Source organism: Chelon labrosus (assembly GCF_963514085.1).
Source record: "Chelon labrosus genome assembly, chromosome: 16".
Classification (NCBI taxonomy): Eukaryota; Metazoa; Chordata; class Actinopteri; order Mugiliformes; family Mugilidae; genus Chelon; species Chelon labrosus.
In genome coordinates, this window is record NC_140349.1 from 15,242,677 (window position 1) to 15,264,826 (window position 22,150).

Sequence of the window (22,150 nt, forward strand, 5' to 3'; positions counted from 1 at the left end):
TGTGTGTTTCACTCTTTAAAAATCCTATGTATCACTACAGTTTTGTGTTTTGTTTTGTTTTTTTATCTCATCCTAATGCCTATTTATGTCTCTAAGGAGATTTGTCTTGCTATTGGGTTGCTGCCTGTTTCTCCTTCCCTGTTCCAGTGTCTGTGGGTTCATAGCATTTAATATCAGAAGCTGAATGAGCCCGAGGACTGAATGTGCATGACAGCTGTCGAGAATCATCTGCCCACGGTGTTTGAATGCTTCCACATGGGGGCGGAGGCTGGGACTCCTGTCCTCCTGGCTACACGGCCCTACGTTGTGCGCACATGTGCGTGCGCGGGAATTCGTGTCCCGTGTGTGTGCGTGTGTATTCGCAGTGGCGCTTAAGTACCCCGGACAGCGCCATGCGCCACAGACGCACTTCTGCAAGAGGAGGAACTTCAGCTGAGCGCTCTCTCTTTGCAAGAATATCCAACCAGGCTTTTTCCTTCATACAGTTTTAATTAGTTTTTTATTTTATTTTATTCTATTTTTTTTTACCTCTTCCGCAAGTTCACCCTTTCTTTACTTTCTTGTTCGGATTACCACTCCTTTCCTGCCTGGCATCATGTAGCACTAGAGCCGAGAAGCCCTCACCGAGAAGCGGACTCCTCTCTCGCCTCCTGCCGCCTCCTCCTGCTGGAGCTGGAGAGATGCCCGGGGCAGGATGTGCTCCAGCCGCAAGATCCTGTGGAGCCTGCTCCTGCTGTCCGTGGTGGAGGTGGGCCTGGGTGTGGCGAGCATCGTCCTGGGAGCCGTGGGCATCAGCTCACGGAGAGAGCTCAAGACGCAGCAAGGCGACGCGTCTCCGGTTTGGAGTGGACTCTGTGTACGTGCTTCTTGGAGCAACTCGTATCTTTACTTTTCCTGTTGTTTACCTCCAGGCAGGATAAGTATCTCCAGGGAAAGGTGCTGAAAGTGGAGACACAGCTTAAACTCAGGGGAACTACCTGCCTTTTAATTAAACCCACCTTAGATTTTGGAGACACATTCAGAGGATAAGCTGCACATGTGCAAGTAAATGAAAATAACATGAATTGGTCTAATATAGGGAAGCTTGATTCTACTTTAAAATTTGTTTTTTTATTATGGAGGTTAGGATCTGTGAGATTTTAGTGTGATATGCCTCATCATGGACACAAAGTAATGTATTTCAAAGATGAACATAAAGCTTAGCCTATGTATAATATTGTAATGAGGGTAACTTAATGTAAGTATTATTTAATATATTTAAAAACATTGGGGGAAAAAAGTTCAAATTCTTCAAAAAATAACAAATTTTGCACATATGAATGATTGTTTATTAGTTAAACTGGACTCTGTGACTCTTCCATCTTCTTACTATCCTCGCCATATTAAGCATTAAGATCCAGATTGTTGTGAAGACTAAGATGTGCCCATTGTGTTTTATTCCCCTTCGATATCACGGAGACACACACAGATATTTAGTCTGCACCGGAGCTAGCGAAGACTGGCTTCATTAATTCATGCATGAATTACAGCTTGCTCTGGAGGGTCAAAGCTTGAAAGCCTAATCATCCTCTCACTCCCCTGCGTAGTGTGTCTCCTCCTGTTACACTGCCGCCCTCGGCCTCATTGTCCTGATTTTGCCGCCAAACACTGAAAAGTTTCTGACATTTTAAAAAAGCCATACACCCAGTATATTGTATACTTTGCTGCGACTGCCGCTCCGGCTCTTTCATTAGCCGGTGCTGACAATTACTGTAAATGCCTGGAGCTCAGGAGATATGAGTCACAGAAGCATATCGTATTTTTGGAAGGCATATGAAAGGCTGCTAAGGTATAAATACGCACCCCTGCATCTTACAGAGCGGGGGAAGGAAGCAATTACTGATATTGCAATATGTGATATCTGAGTGCAGGTACAGTGTGTGTCTGAAGTTGCTGCAGTGGTGTTACACAATGTGAGGTCTGTGTGTTCAACCTCACATCTGTTGGAGCGCTGTCTGCTGACTCAGCCGCCCTATAGTCTCATGCTCACCCAAAGGTTTAGATCTGTTCTCGGGGGCCTGGGAGTTTTTAAGACTGATTCGCCTGATCGTCCTCAAACGTCCAGCCTTTGATCAGAGATTTAGTGTCTTGCTGAAACTCAGAAGTAATCGTTTGATGCTCTTGTTTTGTTGCACGTTTCTGTGATTTTGGCTCACGCTATGAAGGAGTTTCCTCCCACTCTGTCTCCTTGCATAGTTATTTTAATTTACACACTAACTATACACTTCACATTCCAAATATGTCTCAGGACTATGTAAAAACAACAAACCCGATCGATGATGAATTTTCTTTAACTCAGTCGGTTTCTGAAAATCTTAAATCTGGAAACTTCAGACCTACACAATCATGTACAATCACTCTATATCTCTAATATCTACTTGTCATAGATGAAAAATAAAATTAATGGAATATCTTGATGAAGCAAGGGTCCACATGATAAGGTTTTTCCAAAACTGTCACCTGAACAAACTTGACAAACTGATGACGGCCATGAAACAGGACTGAAATCTAAATCTAATAAGATATATTCGAGCGTAATCCTTTACGCGTAGCTGAAATTCAAGTGATTCTAAGGTGTTTCCATATATTCAATAAATACAGTTGAAACCACAACAGACTGTAACTGATCCTGATATTGAAAACGACAGGAATCCACCCTCTCCCTTTACACACACACACACACACACACACTCACTTACTGCTTCCAACAACTTTCAGCACAACAATGCAGCTCTCGGCCCGCCGAGCTGTCCCACTTGTACGCTCACCCTGCCAGCACAGTACAGCACCACGCTGTTCCAGTTCAGTCCAAATTACTGACATCCAGGACAATATGGCTCCCCCACGATGACACGCTATTTTTGGAGGGAGGAAATTGCATGTGTACGACGGAGGATAAAGAAAGCATTCACATTTCCTGCTGTCAAGGCGGAGGTGACGGAGTGATAAAAATAGTTCACATTTCATATAGTTTCTCGACGTAGCCTGTAGTCTGGCTAGAAGTTTTGGAGCCGTTAATAAACTCATTTGTTGTTTCTTCTTTTCTTTTTTTTTCCCCAGTTCCTGGTCTGTGGGATGTGTGGAGTGCTGTGTGCTCGAAAGAGGACAGGTCTTATTGTAAGTACAAGGAGTTCTCAGGGAGGAGAAGACCCACTAATTTCTATTTCTTCTCTTTTTATGTCTATTAGATTGCAGTATATAAATAACAAGTGTTTTCCCATGTGCAGAAGTTCTCCAGTGATTTGTCCAAGTGTTTTGTTAAGAAATAGCTTGGGAAATAAGCGTAATGACTTTCTTCCCACAGACTGCAAGACTCTCTCATGTTTGTAAGATCAGGTGAAGACTGGAAATAGCTTTTCCAAAAGTAACAAAATCCAGCTTCACGCATCTATTCTGTTACTATACTGATACATCTATACTTTTTTAGTCCAACAAACAAACTAAAATAAATGTAAGAACTAAAACGGCTTACCTTTTGGTGGTTATGTGCGAAACAGTTACTTGTCTTGGATCAGTTGCCAGAAGGCTAGTGAAGACACCAGAAACTAGTTCAGGGACGATGTATGCTGGAAGGCCTGCTGTTTCCCTGTTTCCTGCATATACATCCATGCTAAGCTAAGCTAACTGTCTCCTAGCTGTAGCTTTTTATTTACCATTTAGACACGCCTTCTCATCTAATTGTGTTGTTGTGCGCTGCAAGTTTTGGATACTTAGAACAAATTCAGAAACCCAAATTATCCTCATTATTACGGCGTGCACTCTCAAGGATGCAAATACAGCGTATGTACGCTCTGCGTCATGAATACTGGCACCACACACAAGGTCTGTGGGCTGTAAACACGTGTGTGTCTTCCTCCGAGCAGGTGCATACAGTGTATGTTCCGAAAGAGACGTCTGAGGAAATTAGAGGAGACAAGCAGTCACCTCTCTTCGCTTTCTGTCTTTTTTTACAGTCTCTCAGTGTCTCCCGATCCTCCTGCTTCTCTCTGACTCCCTGTCTCCTGCAGGGAGAGCACTAATGATGGATCAATGTCAGCGCAATCTGCTGTAACAGAGACATCCCTCAACCTTCCCTCTGTCTCACAGTGTCTATCCACCACCTTTTGCCTTTGCCTCATGCCTTTCCCTTCTCCATCACTCTTATCCATCTATCTGTCCCTTCTATGCGGTCTCACTCTCCCCACCATTTCGATGCTCTGACTCGCTCCATCTTCCTCTCATCATTTCCCTCCCTCCTCACCTGCCCGTGGGGTGATGATTGCATTAGGTTGGTTTGGCTCCGGACCCCTGCCAGCCACTTTCCACACTTCACCGGGTAATGACTGAAATCGGAGATGCCCTTTTCCATGCAGTTGCAGGCACTAACGGCATCTGTACAGGGAGCCATGAAAGAGAACCTGAACTCCAGATACAATACACACACACATGTGCATTCACAATAAACAGGAAGTAACAGTGAATCAACAAGACTTTATTGTTTTGACAGAAAGGTGATGGTGCAGCCATTATTTTCCCATAAGTTTCTCCCACTGGGTTGGAGTTGTCCTGTTGCTGATTGCAAATCTAAGGAAATAGTTCGTAAAATGTGATTGACTAAATACCGATAGTAAAATCTCACCGGCAGTCTCACAATTCAGGCACTCACGCGCACACAAACACTGCAAGTGAGTGATGCAAGCACATTTACAAACCGGGCAATATTTCTGGAAGAGGGAGTCGGCATTGAGAGCGATTCCAATTTTCTAATAAGAAACGAGGTTTATTTTGACTGATGTGCATTACTCATCGACGCAGCCTTTGTCCAAAACAGCAGCGTGATGGAGACGGAGGCTCAATAGTTGTTTGTATGTCTCCTATGTCATCACATTTTGTCAGTCTGTTTACAGTTGTGTTGATAGGATATCAATTCTGCCATTTTCATTAACATAAACCATTCTCTCTCTCTCTCTCTCTCTCTCTCTCTCTTTCTCTTTTTGTCCTTGATTTCAGATGATCCTTTTTTCTGCATGCTGCATCTGCGGTCTGATCGGAGGGATCCTCAACTTCCAGTTTGTTCGGGCACTGAACAAACGGCCGGACTTGACGCCCTCAATCCACCTGGCTGCCATGACTCTGGCCTGTCTTGGTAAACAAATAAAACAGTGTAATGCAATGAAAACAACTGTTAATGGCTGCTGCATGACACATGTCCACTTTATCAGAATATAGAATTTGTTGCTGTGAGTGTCTCCATCACTACCACCTCCACAAATCCATTTGCGTCTCTCATAAGATGTGTGTCCCTCGCTACACTACTGCTTAGAGTCTTCAGCTAAGGCAGTGACTCTGTGAGGTTGTGCATGGAGCCAAAATGCTAACGCCAGCAAGCTGTAATGCTCACACTGATCACAATAAAGCTTCTGCTTTAGTAGGTACACTATGTCTAATAGGCTAACCACGCTAAACATGGTTTAAGTAGTTTTTCACGTACTTGGCTACAAGTGGAAAAATTATGACCTGGTTCAGAAAAAGTCATGGGATCACCGAGGTCAATAAAATAAATTCACTAAGGAACATGAAAACAGATGTTTTACTTGTTAAGTGAAAGCATTGCCCTGTTGCTGTTTGGACAAAAGCAGAAGATCCTGGCATTTGCCCTCTGGGGACGCTATAGGACAACATTTTAGAGTCTGCAGTCTGATAGCTATTGCAATTTAAAGACTGCATTAAATCAGATACATCACCTATGCACCATTATCTGGTGGTAATAAATATGATGACTGGGGCCCGTATATGAGTTAGCAGTTGTCGTCCAGTGAAATGCTTTCTGCAATTTTCATGGCCCTCCCTCCACCCACGTCTCTTCTTCACCTGCTTTGGCAGGACTGATGTAGAACGGTGGGAGGCTCTTGTGCAGGCTGTTGGAGCTGACCAATTAGAGCAGACCTAGCATCTCTAGAACTCCTCTGTATCAAGGGGACTTTAAATTTCAACCAGCAAATTGACATTTTCTAAAGCCATGGGGCTATAAAGGTCTAAAATAGTAAAGCTAGGACATCCCACTCATCAATTAAATTACAGAATTCCTCCCTTATTTCTTCGGCATGGTATTACTTGTCCTGTCTTGTCCAGGGAGCACATCCTGTACCTTATCCACGTGGCTGACCTGTCGCCTGGCCAGCTCTGAGCAGCAGAGGATGTTCCTGGAGAGAGAACACTCATTGCACCATTCGCATGAAATGACAGAAAAGGTAGGACATGGCAGTAAAAAGGGTTCCTAATGGGTCGGCCTTGACGGTACATCATTTAGCTTCAACAGATGTGGAGGCATATGTTAAGTTTGTCTGTGTGCGTCCTTCTCAGGAGGTCCTGGACAACTCCAGTAACGGCATTCCTCAGATCTCCTACAATGGACACACTGCAGCATCACCCTGATGACGCCTCACCAGATGCGACTTGCACGCACCGTAACAGAGACAGTCGCTGAAACGCTTGCGGTCAGAAAGCAGACGCAGCTTCACTCTACATTTCCTGCAGCTTTTAACTGAATACTGACAGCAGGAAGTGAGCCAGGTCTCTCACCTCGGAGCCCTTTTGTCTGCCGGTGGAGCGAGACGTGCAGCGGCAGGGAGGCATTCGTGCTTCTGAATTATTATGCAAACAAGGGTTCAATGACCCTCTGTTCAGCTCAAACCAAAGCCAGGACGGTGAGCTGCCATTTGGACGACAAACCAGGCGACAGAGACTCTGTGTCATCTTCTGATCCTTAAACTAATGAGCAGCAAAGAAGAATTATTCAGTCAGACTTCTCAAAGCGATGAGCACAAACCAAGCATGCAGCTGTTTCACTTGTTTTGAAGAGCTACTGCTATTTCAGTCTCATTCTTCTTATTATCTCTCTCTGTCTTGTAATTGGTTTGTGGAATGCAGATCCTGAGGTAGCCCACGGTAAACTGTATCGTCTGACAATGGAATGCTTTGACATGACAATAAGGTGATGCACAATGTACTGTACTGTATATCCATGCTTGTATATCAGGTATCTATAAATCAAACATATTTTTATAACGCTTCTTATAAAGTGAACTCAATTAAAGTATCACTAATCTGAGAGTTGGACTATCCAGCGTGGAGATTACATTACATAAACTCATCAGAGAGGTGACAAAATACACAGATTAGGCTTTTCACACAAGGCTGGTGACTTACTTTAGGATTCAAATGTGTGTGTGTGATTATATAAGCCATCTAAGTACACTGTAACTGTTGGGATTTACTTCTAAGATAGAGAACAGGTTATAGCACTTTAATCAATACACTAAATCTTTATTTTCCAATAAATTATTGTAATGTCAAAGTCACATATTGACAATCTGCACACCACACTGTGAACATGATCAGTGTGAGGCAGTATTTAGGGAGTTACTGATTTCCTATAAGACCACAGTTTAACTCAATGATTCCTTTTGGCACAGTCACCGTGAAGTTAAGCGATATAGTAAATCTGTTTTACAGCGTCTCTCAAAACTATGAGTATAAACTGCTTCACCCTGCAAGAGGAGAAACAGCAGTAAAAAAAAAAAAAAAAAAAAAAACTATCATATACAATCACAGTCATGCATGTAGACACGGCTGCGACCTCTAGTAAAGATGTCCAATTGCTTTCACAACATCCCATTGCTCAATACCTCTTTACGGTGTCTGCCTGCTGCATAAAGCAACAAACTGTGGTGTGTGTGTGTTTGTGTGCATGTTAACGGGGTGCATGGCAGCAGGAGCCGCAGGGAGCTCTTGCTGACTAAGAAACCACGTCACTATTTATCACCGTGACAACAGACAAGAGTGGGGCATGGCGCCCCAGAGAGCGCCAGATCTGCAATCCCTGCGCGCGTGTGTGTGTGTGTGTGACAGAGAGAGAAATGCTGAATCATGTGACCTCGTGTGGTGCTGCTCTGTCAGAAAACTGTAACACTAGATCAGGATATTTTTTCCATCCATGTGACAGTATGTGACTGGACGAATGTGTGTGTGTGTGTGTGTGTGTGTGTGTGTGCAACAGTTGCACTAATTGACACCTCAGGTCACCCTAATGATCTTAATGTGGCGCTGCAGGTAAGAACAGGATACAGAATCAATACGTGTCTCTTATCAGATGAACAGCTTTGCAGCATCCTTGCCTGGCTTGTCCGTGCACAACTTGCGGTTTACATAACAAAGGGCATGCTGGGAGGAAAATGCATATTGTTTAGTGCTTTCATCTGATTTTTTACTTATGCAAGCATCATAAAGGCTGCTTGCAGTAGTAAAGCTATATGCTGTATCATGTGTCATTAACACAATTGCCACGTTTTTGGTTTTTTTTTTGGATGTGGTTAATTGCCGTCTGCACTGTGAGATAGGAGCATGGATGGATTTGCTTCATAGGGTCCGGCCCAAAAATTATCTGCTGCAGCCTGGTAACCCTCAGTCTTCTTACTCTCGGCACATTTGCTACAGTAAACTAATATGAAGCGTCACATTGCCACAGCTCTTCTGAGTGATCTTCTGGTTAACTGGTCAATTTCTAAAGTTCATTTAGAAATGTGTGTATCCTTGCTGTTGTGGTGAGTGTAGTAAATACAATTCAAGTCCTTTTTATTTGTACTCCATTAAATTGTAAAGGCACGTCATGTCACAAAATAGCCAACAGGACATGAATTATTCAAACTAAGAGCCACCTTGCATATGGAGTCACAGGAGTGCCGGAGAAAATTCAGCAAAAAACAGGAAAATAAATTTGTAAATATAAAAAGAATACATAAAAAAAATACTAGAAGTGTTTTAATCTACATTTAATGGGTACTTTTTATTTATAGAAATATATTTATTCCTATATTTATAGTGTATATCTAAATATTTGTATTTTTTGCATATAAATTATTTGTCTTTAAATTTTGCCATTAATTTACTTATTTATTCTTTCATTTTTATTACACTCAATACTTCTCCCTTTTCTTATTCATTTTATGATATCACAGTTTATTTTTTATTCTTATTTAATTTCTTAGTCACAATATTATGACTCCATACTTATGCAACACCATTTAAATGGAGTAGCAGGTTTGCTAGCAAGCAAGCCTTCTACTGTACACAGAATAATATTTGTCTGGATTTATTAATTGTATAACTTTAAACATATATAATTATCGTAAAATAAGTACTTGAAGTATTTGTTGGCACAAACTATGCTTCACACAGAAGTAAGTTATAACTTATAAATATATTTATATATATTTTCTGAAACGTCCAGTTATTGGTTAAATTTCAAACATAGACTGTAGGTTTCAAAAACAAAACAATCTTATATTTATTTTTCTTTAACAATTATCATTATGTAAAAGTATAAACTAAAATATATGGGGTTAAAAAACAGACTTTGTATAGTTCCTCATATATTTTTACTTCCTATGCTGTGAGCCCTCCTCACCAACAGGGGGAAACCTAAACAAACATTTTTTAACGTCGAACAGCTGCTCAACCTTCCTCACACCGGAAATGGCGTGGTGTTGCTCTTCCGGTCCTCCTAAACAGCATGGCGAACTTCGAGCATGCTGAAGACGACCCAAAACATGTGAAAATGTCTGGAGATATCCCCGCCGCCTGCGACCAGGTCCAACCGGGCGAAGCGGCCCCTGCGCCGGGCAGAGATGCGGAAGTCCTCCCGTGCGCGATCCCTTCGTTCGCCGCCGCCTCGGAGCTGCTGTCAGCGCCTTATTCGTGTCTGGTCATGAACACGCACCGGAGACACATCGCCCTGCCACCAATGTACCTGAAGAAGAAGAAGACAGGTATTCAGGAGGAGCTGGAGGCCGAGCTGCTCAGGTTCTCCCAGAGGTATTAACACAAAAACTCACTACAGGTTTTCTTTAAACTTCAAAGTTCACTGCTGTGCCGTTCACACCATCATTCACACACCACCAACGCGGACACGAGTTAATGTCAACCATTTTTAATATAATACGTGTTAACTTGTCTTAACTGCGTGCATGTGGCTGTCTTTGACTTGTAAGGATGATTAACATCGTAGCAGGGGTTTATTTATGAGATCCATTATCGGACAGACTGGCTTATGACTGCTGCTTGAACGTGGCAGTACTTAAAGGTGGAAATATTTTTGTTTTATATATGTATAAACTCTACTTTAAACATTTAGTGAGTGCATAGATGTTTTAACATCAGCATGCATCAGAAGTAATGGTTCTTTAAGTTGTAATGAGCTGGAGCGAAGGTGATTCTTAACACTTTATATGATGTTGGATAACCTAGTCTGTGTTAGTGTTTTGTAATCTGTGTTTTATATGCCAGACCATTAACCTTCAAACTAACCAGTAAGAGAAATGTAGTGGAGGACACAGACTTCTGACATGGAGAGGAATTTAAGTCAAAAAAGCTGTGCATGGTATTCCCTCCATGCACAGCTTTTGAGTTGACGCTACTTTCCACCTAGAGGTGCAAGGTGTCGGGATGGCTGTAAATAAACAGTATTTTAGGAGTTCTTAATCTGGAAGTTGTCCCAGATTATTAAATCATGATTAGCGTACTCTCCTTCATCTGATCAAGTATGGTGTCGGGAGAGATGGTAAATAAGATGTGCGCTGGGGTACCTGTGATGGTGAGGATGACATTAGGACGACAAGAATCACAGTTTGCCAAGAACTCAAGGTGATGTTTTTAATTGTGTCTGAGTAAATGGCCAAGATCATCAGCTATTTGTTTAAGCTCCCTTTTAGGTGCTGCTATGGCTGCAGATACCGCTCTAAACTGAGCTCTGTGCCCAGTGGGTAGCACAGTGAAGTGGGGATTAAGTGGGTGTGTAATGTCCTTACAATCGAGCTGTAAGAGGTTGGGAACGTGCTGTAATTGTGTTCAAAGCAGTGTGTTTTTCAGCTCAATCTGACGCGCCATAGCAACCTGCACATGTTCACTCTGATAATAATTAAGTCTGATCAAACCGTCTGGCGCCAGGCTTGCTCATCGTGTTGTGTTTGTCTCTTGCAGTCTGAACGGAGTACCACTAGCTTATGACAACATCAGGATAGTGGGCCATCGGGGAGACATTTACGACGACAGCGGCTACATCCACATGGACATAGAGGCCAACTTTATTGTATTTCAGCCCAAAAGGGGACAGAAACTCCTGGTGAGATTTATATTTCATTTATTTTGATTGAAGCTCTCTACCAGAGTGGTTCAGAGTGCTTCTCACTATGTGTGCCTGTGCTTTGTGGCAACACTATTTAACTCAGTGTTGGGGACATTTATTTTCCTAAAAATAGGAGATAAGCACCTGTGAAGGAGACATGTGTTTCAACTATTTATTCCTTCTCCTCCCCTTCTGATATTCCATATGTATAATCTCTGACGGCATATAACAGGATACCCACCTGATGCAAACCTCAGACATATAAACAAAACACACGAGCATTTAAATCATCTCCACAGGGTAAGGTGAACAAATTGGGGATAAGCCACGTGGGCTGCCTGGTGCACGATTGTTTCAACGCCAGCCTCCCCAGACCGAACCTGGTCCCTGTGGAAACCTGGAGGGACGCGGGGCCGAGGATCGGAGCCGAGCTGGAGTTTGAGGTGGTTGCGCTCGATGCCGACGCTGCGGGGGTGCTGCTGATCAGAGGACGACTGGACAGGACCAGGCAAGTGTGCTGTGGTGCTGGTGTATTTGAGGTCAAGGTGTCCTTTTCCTTCAAGACACCCGAACCATGTGGGATGTGCCAGTTAAATACACTTGAATAATGGCAAAGTTGGCTGAAATGAGGCTTAAGAATTGTAGCCGTATTCATTCAGTGATATGGAAACTGGCCCATCATTGAACAACTGTGATTAAAAGACAATGTTTGAGGATAACGTTTCCCTGACACGGAGAAGAGAGTCCTCACCACTGAAGCCTTTTATCCTGTATAAGCAGAATATCAAATACAGTCATACTCTCATTTATTTTTCTTGTCCATCAGTCAGTCAGTCACTCTTTCTCTTGTCATAGCCGTCACAGTCATTCTGACAGTAACTCTTTTCTTAGCTCATCGTCAGTGACAGCCATAATTCAGCCATGGCTGTTGGACACATTTTCTCTCTGGCTTATTTCTGCAGTGTGAACTTTAGGAGATGCCATGAGCTTGTTTTTGGTCAACATGAATTTATTTTAAGACTAGCCATATTAGCAACTACAAGCAACACATAATTCGCCATCTCAGACAAGGTACTGACCGGTAACTGGTTAGACTATTAACACTTTTCCCATGTATATTCCCGTGTATGTTTTCTGTCAATCCAAATCAATTAAAGAATAGTAGCTGTCAAAATTCTAGAGTTAGAAAAGGTATAATATTACCTCTGACATGTAGTGGAAGTGGGAAGTAGCAGAGACATCATAACCGAGGATGAATTTGAATAAAACCCAGAGTTAAGGCTCTTTTAGAGTACTGCAGTACATAGACCCCGTAACTTAGGCACGTAGCCTGTGCAGTTGCAAGCCATTTATACTTGTGCACTCGTCAGTCTGACTCGAACACCCAAACGCTAGTCGCCGCTGTGTCATTTTTGCCAGTTGGGTTCATTTTTGTTTCCACTTCCTTCTTCACTTTCAACAATGGTGACTGAAACTTTCGCCGAAGACAAGTCCTATTAATGTTTGTATCTTCGAACCTCCTCAGTTAACCTTTCCCTGATGTGTTCCATCTTTATTGATCCAAAACAATCAATTCAAAAATTACGGAGTGGACCAATCACAGCTCTTCGCGTAGTTACATTTCTGGGGTTGTGTACGTCAGCTACGGCGCTAGGGTCTGCTTATGCTCTGCGCTGACGCCATAGCTTCTAAAGCGCCTATTAGCTTTTCCTGTGCAAATGAGCCCGTGAAACTCAGACCTAAGGGGTTAATTTCTTAATCACATGATGTTCCCAGATAATACTAATCACCTTCAAATAGTGTTTTTGGCCATAACTTATTGTTATACGCCAATTATGACATCATTTCACATGAATATATAATAAGATAAAATTATGCTGTGGTGACATTTTATACCCAAAAGGTCAACTTCACTGTGACGTGAAATGTTCCCTAAAGGCATTTTAAACTCCCTCACTACACATTCTGGACAGACATGGGTGGAAACTGGGTGTTGGAAGTATGCCACCATGAGTTGCAGTTCTAGCTTTATTCTGATTTAATAAATCCTGCATAGTGACACATTTGCTGGTGCTGCTATTTTTTTGTCGACCTTGGACATGCAGCCCTAGTTACTGGAAAAGTAATAAAGAAAACAGTTTTAAACACTCTACTTTTTTGCCCATATTTTTATGTTTATTTTTAGTTTATGATTACACCCTTGACTGATGATTATGTTTCTGTCTTTGGGTGTCTCAGGGTGCAGGAGCTGCTCGCTTTGGGTGAGAGCTCAGAGTCCAGTGTTCCTGCAGAGCAGCCGGAACCGCAAGGCACAGAAGCAACCGCCGAACAAATCCCACAGGAGTCTGTTGTCGACTCCCCCAAGAAGAAAAAGAAAAAGAAGAAAGACAAAGTCAAAGAGGAGGAGGCAAATGAAGAGATAACAAACATGCCCTCCTGCCAGCAGGACGGCGACGCAGCGCCGGAGCTGAACGGAACAATGGACGAGGTGAACGGCAACGAAGCTGGTGAGAAAAAGAAGAAGAAGAAGAAGAAAAAGGAGAAACACGTGAAAGAAGAGGAGGAGGAGATTGCGCTCTCTCGCACCGAGATCCACGGGAGTGACTCCAGTGGTTACCATAGTGACAAGCCAAACAAGAAGAGGAAGCATGAAGCTAGTGTTGATGAAACCGCAGGTTTTAGCGAAGATCCCGAACCGAAAAAATCCAAGAAGAAGAGAAAAGGTGACATTGAGCAGTTTGCCTGAAAAAAATGGACAGTGGATCGATGTTCTGGTGGAAATCAGGTGGACTAATTGAGGCGATGCCGGCAATGTTTATGATGCTTTATGGAGGAATAAACAGGCGTGCCTTAACATTTTAACACAATATTGAGAAAACAAGGCGCCTGACTTCTTCTGAGCTCCTTTAAACTCTTTTAAGAAGATGAGGAGAGCAGGGGAATGAACGGACAGAGCAGACCTGAGAGCCTGTTCCTCATTGCATTGCGATTCCAGCATACTGCCTGATGGTGGAGCAAAGCTGCTTCGTACACGCACACCAATATTCCACAGGTGGAAAACTTGTCCGTTCAACATGACCAGCAGAGACGGATTTAAAATGTTGTGCATTGTTCTTTTGTTCTCCTACTTGGAGACGCTTGCTTGTTTGCCTCACGTGCCTTCAAACACTTCTTAAACAGAGTGCCTTAATTAGAACTGCAAGGCAAGGGGAACGCGTTTTATGAAGTGAGAGTCGTAATATTCAGTCACAGTTACAAGCGGCACAGTTGTGAATTCTTAGTCACCTCCTTTTGTCTTTGCTATTCTCTTTATGTGATTGTGGAAGTGGATGTATCCACTTTGACTGAGAACCAAAAGAAATGCAAAATAAATATTTGATTTTCATCCAACTTAAAGAGCTCCTCAGTCTGTTTTCAAGCCCTGCCGTTGGAATAATAATTAAAAAATATATATATCACTATTCTCACGCTTTTATTCCCAACAGTGGGTCTCAATTGATAAAGTGTTGAGAGACATCTTAAAGATCATTAGTGTTTTCCTTACCCCCACCCCCGTCTCCACCTCCACACACATGAATAGTGAGAAATCCCCCCACTCCACCCACTCTGGGGAGTCTAATTAGCTGTTAGGTGTTAAGAGCCGGAGAGCTTATCGGAAGCTGCCTAAAGAGGACAGATAAGAAGCCGCAATTAACCCGGCTCATCTTCGTCGCTCACACCTGATAGTATATTTCTGCTGTCAGTGAGCCCCCCCCCCCCCCCCCCAATCCAGGTCTCTGTCGTTCCTTTTCAGAGCGCAGATCTCAGTCTGAATAGTAATTACGAAGTGACAAATGTAATTGAAACAAAAAAAAGGTTTAAAAATGTGCTAGAACGTGCAGACAGTACTAAAACACGATCATCTTTTGGGTGGTCGTGTGGTGAAAAATGACTGAATGATTTTAGACTGTTAAACCACAAGTCAGAGCAGACAGTCTGGATGCAAAATCCATACATCAGCAGCTTTTAAACACTAATCCAGACTGGAGAATTCAAAACTTACTTGATTGTAATAAACTCATTAGTGTTTGTTGATTAAATAGCTTTGAGAAAAAATCATTCATTCACCTTCTTGCTGAGAGATTAATTGTCTTTACAGTTACAACACTGTAAGCAGCCAACCTGGTTCTCTTCGAAAATTAAAAATCTAAAAATCACAAATTCTCTTATTACATCACATTTGTTTAGTCGATACAAGAACCAAAGTATAAGATCAACAGTTTCCCTTTTTGCGACGATCGTGGGTTCAAAATATTTCTTGGCCGGGGCCGCTAGCTTTGTGGAGTCTCTGATGGTTGCCTAGCAACTAATCCAGGCTAAAAGTCTATTGCAATTTTTAATGTGAGGGCACAAGTACCATCCCTTCGTCTAACTTTCATGATAAAGATTTTAGTTACACGTTCTAAAGAGCGACCTATTAGAAAGTAGTGCGCCAAATTAGAGTGTTTCATAAAGTGACTCTGTGAACTGTAACTCATTCTTCCAGCAGGAATACACCCCGGAACAAAAGGCGTGCACACATACACAAAGTAAACAGATAAAAACTCATGTTACACAGACCTTCACCAGAAGACACTCCTGTGTTCCTGTAATCATATAGTCATTACCAATCACTCCCAGATTTCCCAGAATTCTGTGAATAAGCTAAAAACAATTGACACTCAACACTTAAAACTTGTAATCTTAAAGAGATATTGAGACAATTATCTGAGAGCCTTAAGTGATGCTTTGCTGTAATGTGTCCCCCCATGACCTCTCCCTCCTGTGTTATCGCTCTTATTTACCCACTTCCAGCCCAGGCCCGGGTGCACCTCTCCTGCACCTGTGCCCCCTCCCTCCATCCACACTCATTTATCTTGTCATTCCTCCTATCTCTCCCTCGCTCTGACTGCCCCTCCTCCCCTGCCCTGCTTTCTCTCTCCTCCTTCGCCTCCTGCTTGTCTCCCTGATTTATAGGAGGCGGTGTGCAGTTCACACACATTCCACTTCTGACACCCTTCCCACCCCCCCACCCCCTCCTGCAACAGGGCTCTCATATCAGTCGTTTGTCTTCATGATCGTCCGATGGAGAGAAGAAGAGGGAGGGTTAGAGACAACAGGAGAAGTTGTGTTTTTGTTGAGTGGGCCCGACTCTCCTTTCATATCCCTCTGTCTGCCTCCATACCAGTAGTATCTGTTGTGCGTGTGTTAATGTGTGTGTGTGTGTGTGTATAGGTTGGCTGTGGATCTCCATCTTCCTGTGTCAAAGTTTCCAGGTCTGGAAGCCCCCGCTACATGAAAGGACCCGTGGAGTCTTTATGGAGAACAAACGGCGCCCTGACGCAATTCTCCAGGTTCATGACACACACTCGCACAACAACCCAGTGCCACACATTCACAGGCTCACTCGCTCATTCAGCTCATGCAGACACACCACATCCACAACCCCGCAATCCACAAATCCCCATCTTTACACACCCCCGTTGGCCAAGCCTAATTAGTTATGTGGTCGGCACTCCGCTCCATCCCAGAGCCCCAAATGGCAGCAGGTCATAAAACGTTAAGTGTTCCACCAGTCAGAGCTGTGCAACCGTGGCCATATATCCTCCCAACACGGCTCAGGCAGGGCTGGCTCGTAGCAGAGCCCATCTCTCACAGGCCTTCAGACATCCATGAAATCCCTTTATGGCATTTTCAAAGGCATTTCTGAGAGATTTTTGGCACCTCTGCGCTGCATCTCTGTTTTTCATAGGCAAAATAGCTTGTGTTTGCACAGAGTGCAGACGGGCCGAGCATTAAACTCTTTCCCAAGGGATCAATGTCTGCACACAAACATATACATGCGCACACACTATTAACCTCAAAAGTAAACGTTACGTTTGGTCGGTGAGCTGGATTCCCATAGTTAGTTCGTTTCCTCGGTACCCGACACCCCGAGTCCTGCCCTCAGTAACCCTGACGACGACGGACAGGGTGTTTCCTCTGACACCATTTTGCTCGAGGGAATTGTGTTTGGTCTGTGTTTTTCCAATTTCACATGCTTATTATCTTGAATACCTCTTGGATTCATCAGTGCATGTGTTAAGATCAGATAATATGGAGTCATATTACTTTTAGCGGATGACCAAAGCATTTAATTATCTGGCTTCTTCTTTTCTGTTTGTCGCAGTGCAGATGTGGACCGAGTCAGAAAGTAACCCAATTCTGAGGAACTGTAGACTACATAACTGAAAGCTGTGTAATACTTTCCTGTTTGTAAGCTGGCATCAGCTTTTAAAAGGCTTTCTAAATGTTTTTGATTTTAAAAATCAAAACCACTGAAGCTATAGTCAGCAGCTGATTATCTCAGCTTAGCACAACAACTGGAAGCAGCCTCTGTGGCTCTTTCCAGTGGTAACAAAATCCGCCTATCAGCATTTTAACGCTCAGCCTCATGATGACAAAAAGACGTTTGAAAGTTACAGCTCCCAGCCAAGAAACAGCCTGGCACATAACCCTTCATAAAACACACAAATTGTTGTGTTTACACTTTTGTGCTTGTATGTATTCTTACTTGTTTCCAGTCTTTATGTTAAGCTATGCTAACGCACTGCAGCTGTAGCTTAAAGGGGAACTCCGGCGCAAAATGAACCTGGGGTTAATAACACATGTGTACCGAGTTCGACCGTTCTCTGGTATTTGTTTTCATGCATTTGTTTTGTTAGTCAAATGTGACCAGTTTTCTTGCAAACCGCTATTTAGCGTATAACGCTAGCCTTCGGGGCACACCTACACATAAAAAGAAATCGCTATTTCTATACCACTAACAAGGCTCACAATATCACCACACTTACACGGTAGCATAACTAGGGTCTCTACATGTAAACCGAAGCATTGAGAACTTTGCAAGTATACAGGCAGTTTTTTAAAAAAGGAATACAGTACCGTTCGCGTCGGGCTCGCATATCCAGGCGGGCGCCATCTTGGGGAAACTGAACTCTCTTTCCTATGCTCTCAGTGCTTTCTTCCGGCAACAGACAGTTCAGTTTCCCCAAGATGGCGCCCGCCTGGATATGCGAGCCCGACGCGAACGGTACTGTATTCCTTTTTTAATAAACTGCCTGTATACTTGCAAAGTTCTCAATGCTTCGGTTTACATGTAGAGACCCTAGTTATACCGTGTAAGTGTGGTGATATTGTGAGCCTTGTTAGTGGTATAGAAATAGCGATTTCTTTTTATGTGTAGGTGTGCCCCGAAGGCTAGCGTTATACGCTAAATAGCGATTTGCAAGGAAACTGGTCACATTTGACTAACAAAACAAATGCATGAAAACAAATACCAGAGAACGGTCGAACTCGGTACACATGTGTTATTAACCCCAGGTTCATTTTGCGCCGGAGTTCCCCTTTAAGCCAATAAGCTTATCTCTTAAAATGTTTATTTATTCAATTGTGAAATAATTTTATTTAACTTTTTTGAACTGTCAAGTCCTAGCATATTTATAAAAACTTATAAAGATAAAATGCTACTTTATTAATCACCATGTCTCCAAAATTAGCTATTTTTTTCCATCCAAAAGTACTAATTTTATATCTTTGCAAAAGTTGTTTCATACTTTACAGAAAATTTGTAATTCTGTATTCAGTGTGAGTAAAATAAATGATAACAAATACAACAAAATATCTACAAAATAAAAAAACAGAATGATTGGGCCCAACAAAGAGCCTTGTGGCACCCCAAAACTAATCGTAGAGAAAAATTTTAGGACAATTGCACCATAACACATCCACTTCAGTCAGCTTAGCTACCAGAAATGTGTAACGTCTTTAATATAGCGTTTCTGTACTTTGTCAGAAGTTGTACACGTCAATGCTACATTTTTTTTCTTCTCTTGTAAGTAATGTCTTCACACGTTTATGATCAACATGATTCATATTTAATACAATGTATGGTATGATTATATTTTCAGGATGTTTACCTTATATTTAGACAAGGGGTTCATTCACACACATTTTTATACACAGTCTAGTACTTGCAGGGCGTTAAATAATTGTAACTTAGCTATGTTTTGGTAAACAGCTAAAATGAAAATCTGAATCCAGACATATTGTATATGGACCTAACTGTTTGTGCTTTCTCAATTGTCTGGTTACTTTTATTACACCTACTTTTCCCCGTAATTTATCTTTACGTGTCTTAAAATATCTTTATTTTTGTGTATCTGCCTACTTGCATTTGTGTGTGTGTCTACCCTGGCCGGCCAGTCCAGGGAGATTAATAGGGCTCAGTATAATCAGGAGGTAATGGGAGGCTCATAGGCGTCTAGACAGTGTTCAGACCAAACCATAACTCCTACACCCAAAACAGAGGAAATATGGCAGGCAAAGGACAAAAGGTAAAATTAAATGTCACTTGGTTTTAATCTTAACTGCTCGCGGCTATTATGATAGTAACATCAGCCGCTGAGAGAAAGCTAATTTTGAAAGAATGAGGGCAAATCAGATGAGCACATGCATTAATGTAAGACTTTAACTGAACACGTTGATTTATTGTGGAAAAACAAACTGATGTTAAAATATGTATTTTTATCTCTCCTTATACCTTTTGCATATAAATCGAGAGAAAAGCAGAAAAGTGCAGAGGAATTATGAGGAAAGGGGTGAGGAGAGGAACACACACAGCATATCATCAAGCCTTCAGGCACAACCTCCCAAAACCACAGAAAAATAAGCCAAGAGGGAGAAAAAAAAAACTTCTGGGTCTGGAAAAAATGATCTCATGTTTAGTCATGTAGCTTTACAGGACAATACCCAGGACACATCTAAATATTTTATTATATTTTTATGACGACCTTGTCAAACTGCAAGGCTGAAGGTACCCATAGGCGAGAGAGGGAGGAAGAAAGATGACGGAGAGGTAGAGATGAAAGGAGAGTGGAACGTGGGTGGCCGACGCTGCTGATGATGTGTACATTAGAGCGAATTTCTGGAAAAGCATTTATAAAGTCATTGACGCAAAGTTGAAAGAAATTCCCCTGACCAGGGAACCATCCGCTGACTTTGGCAAGCAGACGGATTTTAATTACTGCGTATGACGAATATGTTTAACATAAAAAGAAAGGCTTAAAGATTTTTCTCGGTGAGAAACGTGCTGGTTTCACTGAGGGGAGCTAACTCATTATAAATCACTGTTGTCATAATCAAAGCTTTATGTGAAATACAATGCTAGTTTGCCATTGTGGTCAGAAAAGGTATAGCTTTGAAATTATGGACATACAGTAAGTGTTTGAGGTAGTCAGTGCAGAAGGAGAAAGGGTCGGTCTGTGCCACAGGTGCATCATGAGCAACCGTACAAGTCGTTGTCATGTGTGTATGAACTGGAGCACAGTGTTTGCAGTTTTCCAAAACAACACTTCTTTAACTCTTCTTTCGCTTTTATTTTGAATCCGTATCACGGTGTAAGCACATTTTGTGATGATCATGTGGTTTCCCAAAAATCTGGAAAAAACTGGAAATCACCAAATGTTCCAGCTGCCCTGATTTGCCTGAAGAGTTGTGCATTCACATTCGGAAAGAGAAAAGTATTGTTATTTCCGCAATACATGTACAAACTCATCTTCGACCCCGAACCTTCCCAAGTGGAGCAATTTAAAAAATAAATAAATAAAATCATCAGTAAAGCTTTAGCTAAACGTTGCTCACATGTGATTACTTTGTGGTTAAAGGCTTATTGAAAAGCTACAGTGTGACAAAGCCGTTGCAAAGAGGTGGTCGTTGAGGTCTTAACCTCGTAAATACTTCTTGTGTAGACAGAGTGTGCTGATCTGAGCGGTTGAATCAGCAGCTGATTAAACTTAAAAACTGCAGACACGTTTGTTGCGAACGGTGATGCACTCATTTACAAGAGATCCTTATGGATGTAAAGTCAGTTTATTCAGTGATGCATTATTTGTTTTTCCCTCATAGCAACTCGAGCTTCATCTCTGTGAAGGTACAAGATGCTTCTGTCAGGGGTTTTCTAGTCTCAGTTTGTGGTTCAAGAAACTCTGAGCAGTCCGTGCTTCATTGGGCATTTGTCATATGCAGGAAGACATTGTGTGCAGAGAGAAAAAGAATATTCTTTTATAATAAATGGCGTTTGTCAGACAAATACCTTAAACAAAGCTGTTGTAGTGATTTTGAGCTGATAACCGAGTATAATTTCTCTTGTCGTGGATGTTGTATCTTAACTCCCACTCCATTCTTATGTCTCAAGTTGCTAGTTGGACTGTAAACAATGACTGGTACACAGTACAGGAAGTCTGCGCCTTAGACATTTGTTATCTGTTATCATGACATCCTCTGGCTACACCTAAAACCCTGAAACATGGAAAGGTGGCCACTGCACTCGGAGGTAATATCATCGGATGAAAACCGAAGGATTCCCAGACTGATTTAAAAACAAATCATACGTAACCCTGGCGTTAACATTTAAGGCTATACACCAATCAGGCATCACATTATGACCCTCTGTAGGTTATTGTGTGGGTCTCCCTTGTGCCTCCAAAACAGTTGTGACTATCAGAGAATGGACATTGGCCTTCTGAGGTTGTCCTGTGGTGTCTCACAACAGAATGCTGTTAGTGGGTCCTATGGGTTGAGGGGAGGGGGGCCTCTGTGGATTATCCCACAGATACTTGATCAGTTTGGGATCTAGTGAATTTGGAGGCCAGGTCAACATCTTGTGCTGTTTTTCATGTTTTTTTGAGTTGTTCCTAAACCGTTTTTGTGTGTGTGTCTGTGTCAAGATGCATGCTGCTGGGGATGGCTGCTGCCATCAAGGAGTGTCATTGCTATGGGGTGGGGGTGCCTGGTCTGGTCTAGGTGGGTGGTACATGTCTAAGTAACATCCACATGAATGCCAGGTCCAAAAATTTCCCAGCAGAACATTGTATTGTCACAAGATGGTCGGTG

General features: G+C 42.4%; 2 protein-coding genes across 2 annotated transcripts; both read left to right on the forward strand.

The window, feature by feature from the left end:
- Positions 1 to 694: 694 nt before the first annotated feature.
- Positions 695 to 6,453, forward strand: tmem196 (transmembrane protein 196; the record flags this gene model as incomplete). The annotated part of the gene is made up of 5 exons (XM_084562697.1): positions 695 to 856; positions 3,100 to 3,156; positions 5,029 to 5,164; positions 6,151 to 6,269; positions 6,382 to 6,453. The coding sequence occupies 5 exons, from the start codon at positions 695 to 697 to the stop codon at positions 6,451 to 6,453; spliced, it is 546 nt and encodes a 181-aa protein (XP_084418823.1).
- Positions 6,454 to 9,585: 3,132 nt separating this feature from the next.
- Positions 9,586 to 14,662, forward strand: polr1f (RNA polymerase I subunit F). Its single transcript, XM_084563581.1, has 4 exons — positions 9,586 to 9,891; positions 11,056 to 11,197; positions 11,500 to 11,708; positions 13,439 to 14,662. The coding sequence occupies exons 1-4, from the start codon at positions 9,590 to 9,592 to the stop codon at positions 13,944 to 13,946; spliced, it is 1,161 nt and encodes a 386-aa protein (XP_084419707.1). The 5' UTR covers positions 9,586 to 9,589; the 3' UTR covers positions 13,947 to 14,662.
- The last annotated feature ends 7,488 nt before the right edge of the window (positions 14,663 to 22,150 follow it).

Bases quoted from the DNA above. Each gene is read 5' to 3' on its own strand.
- polr1f (XM_084563581.1), top strand. From the start codon at position 9,590: ATGGCGAACTTCGAGCATGCTGAAGACGACCCAAAACATGTGAAAATG. The intron at 11,198-11,499 runs GTGAGATTTATA...TCATCTCCACAG, and splicing joins AAAGGGGACAGAAACTCCTG to GGTAAGGTGAACAAATTGGG. The intron at 11,709-13,438 runs GCAAGTGTGCTG...TGGGTGTCTCAG, and splicing joins GGACGACTGGACAGGACCAG to GGTGCAGGAGCTGCTCGCTT.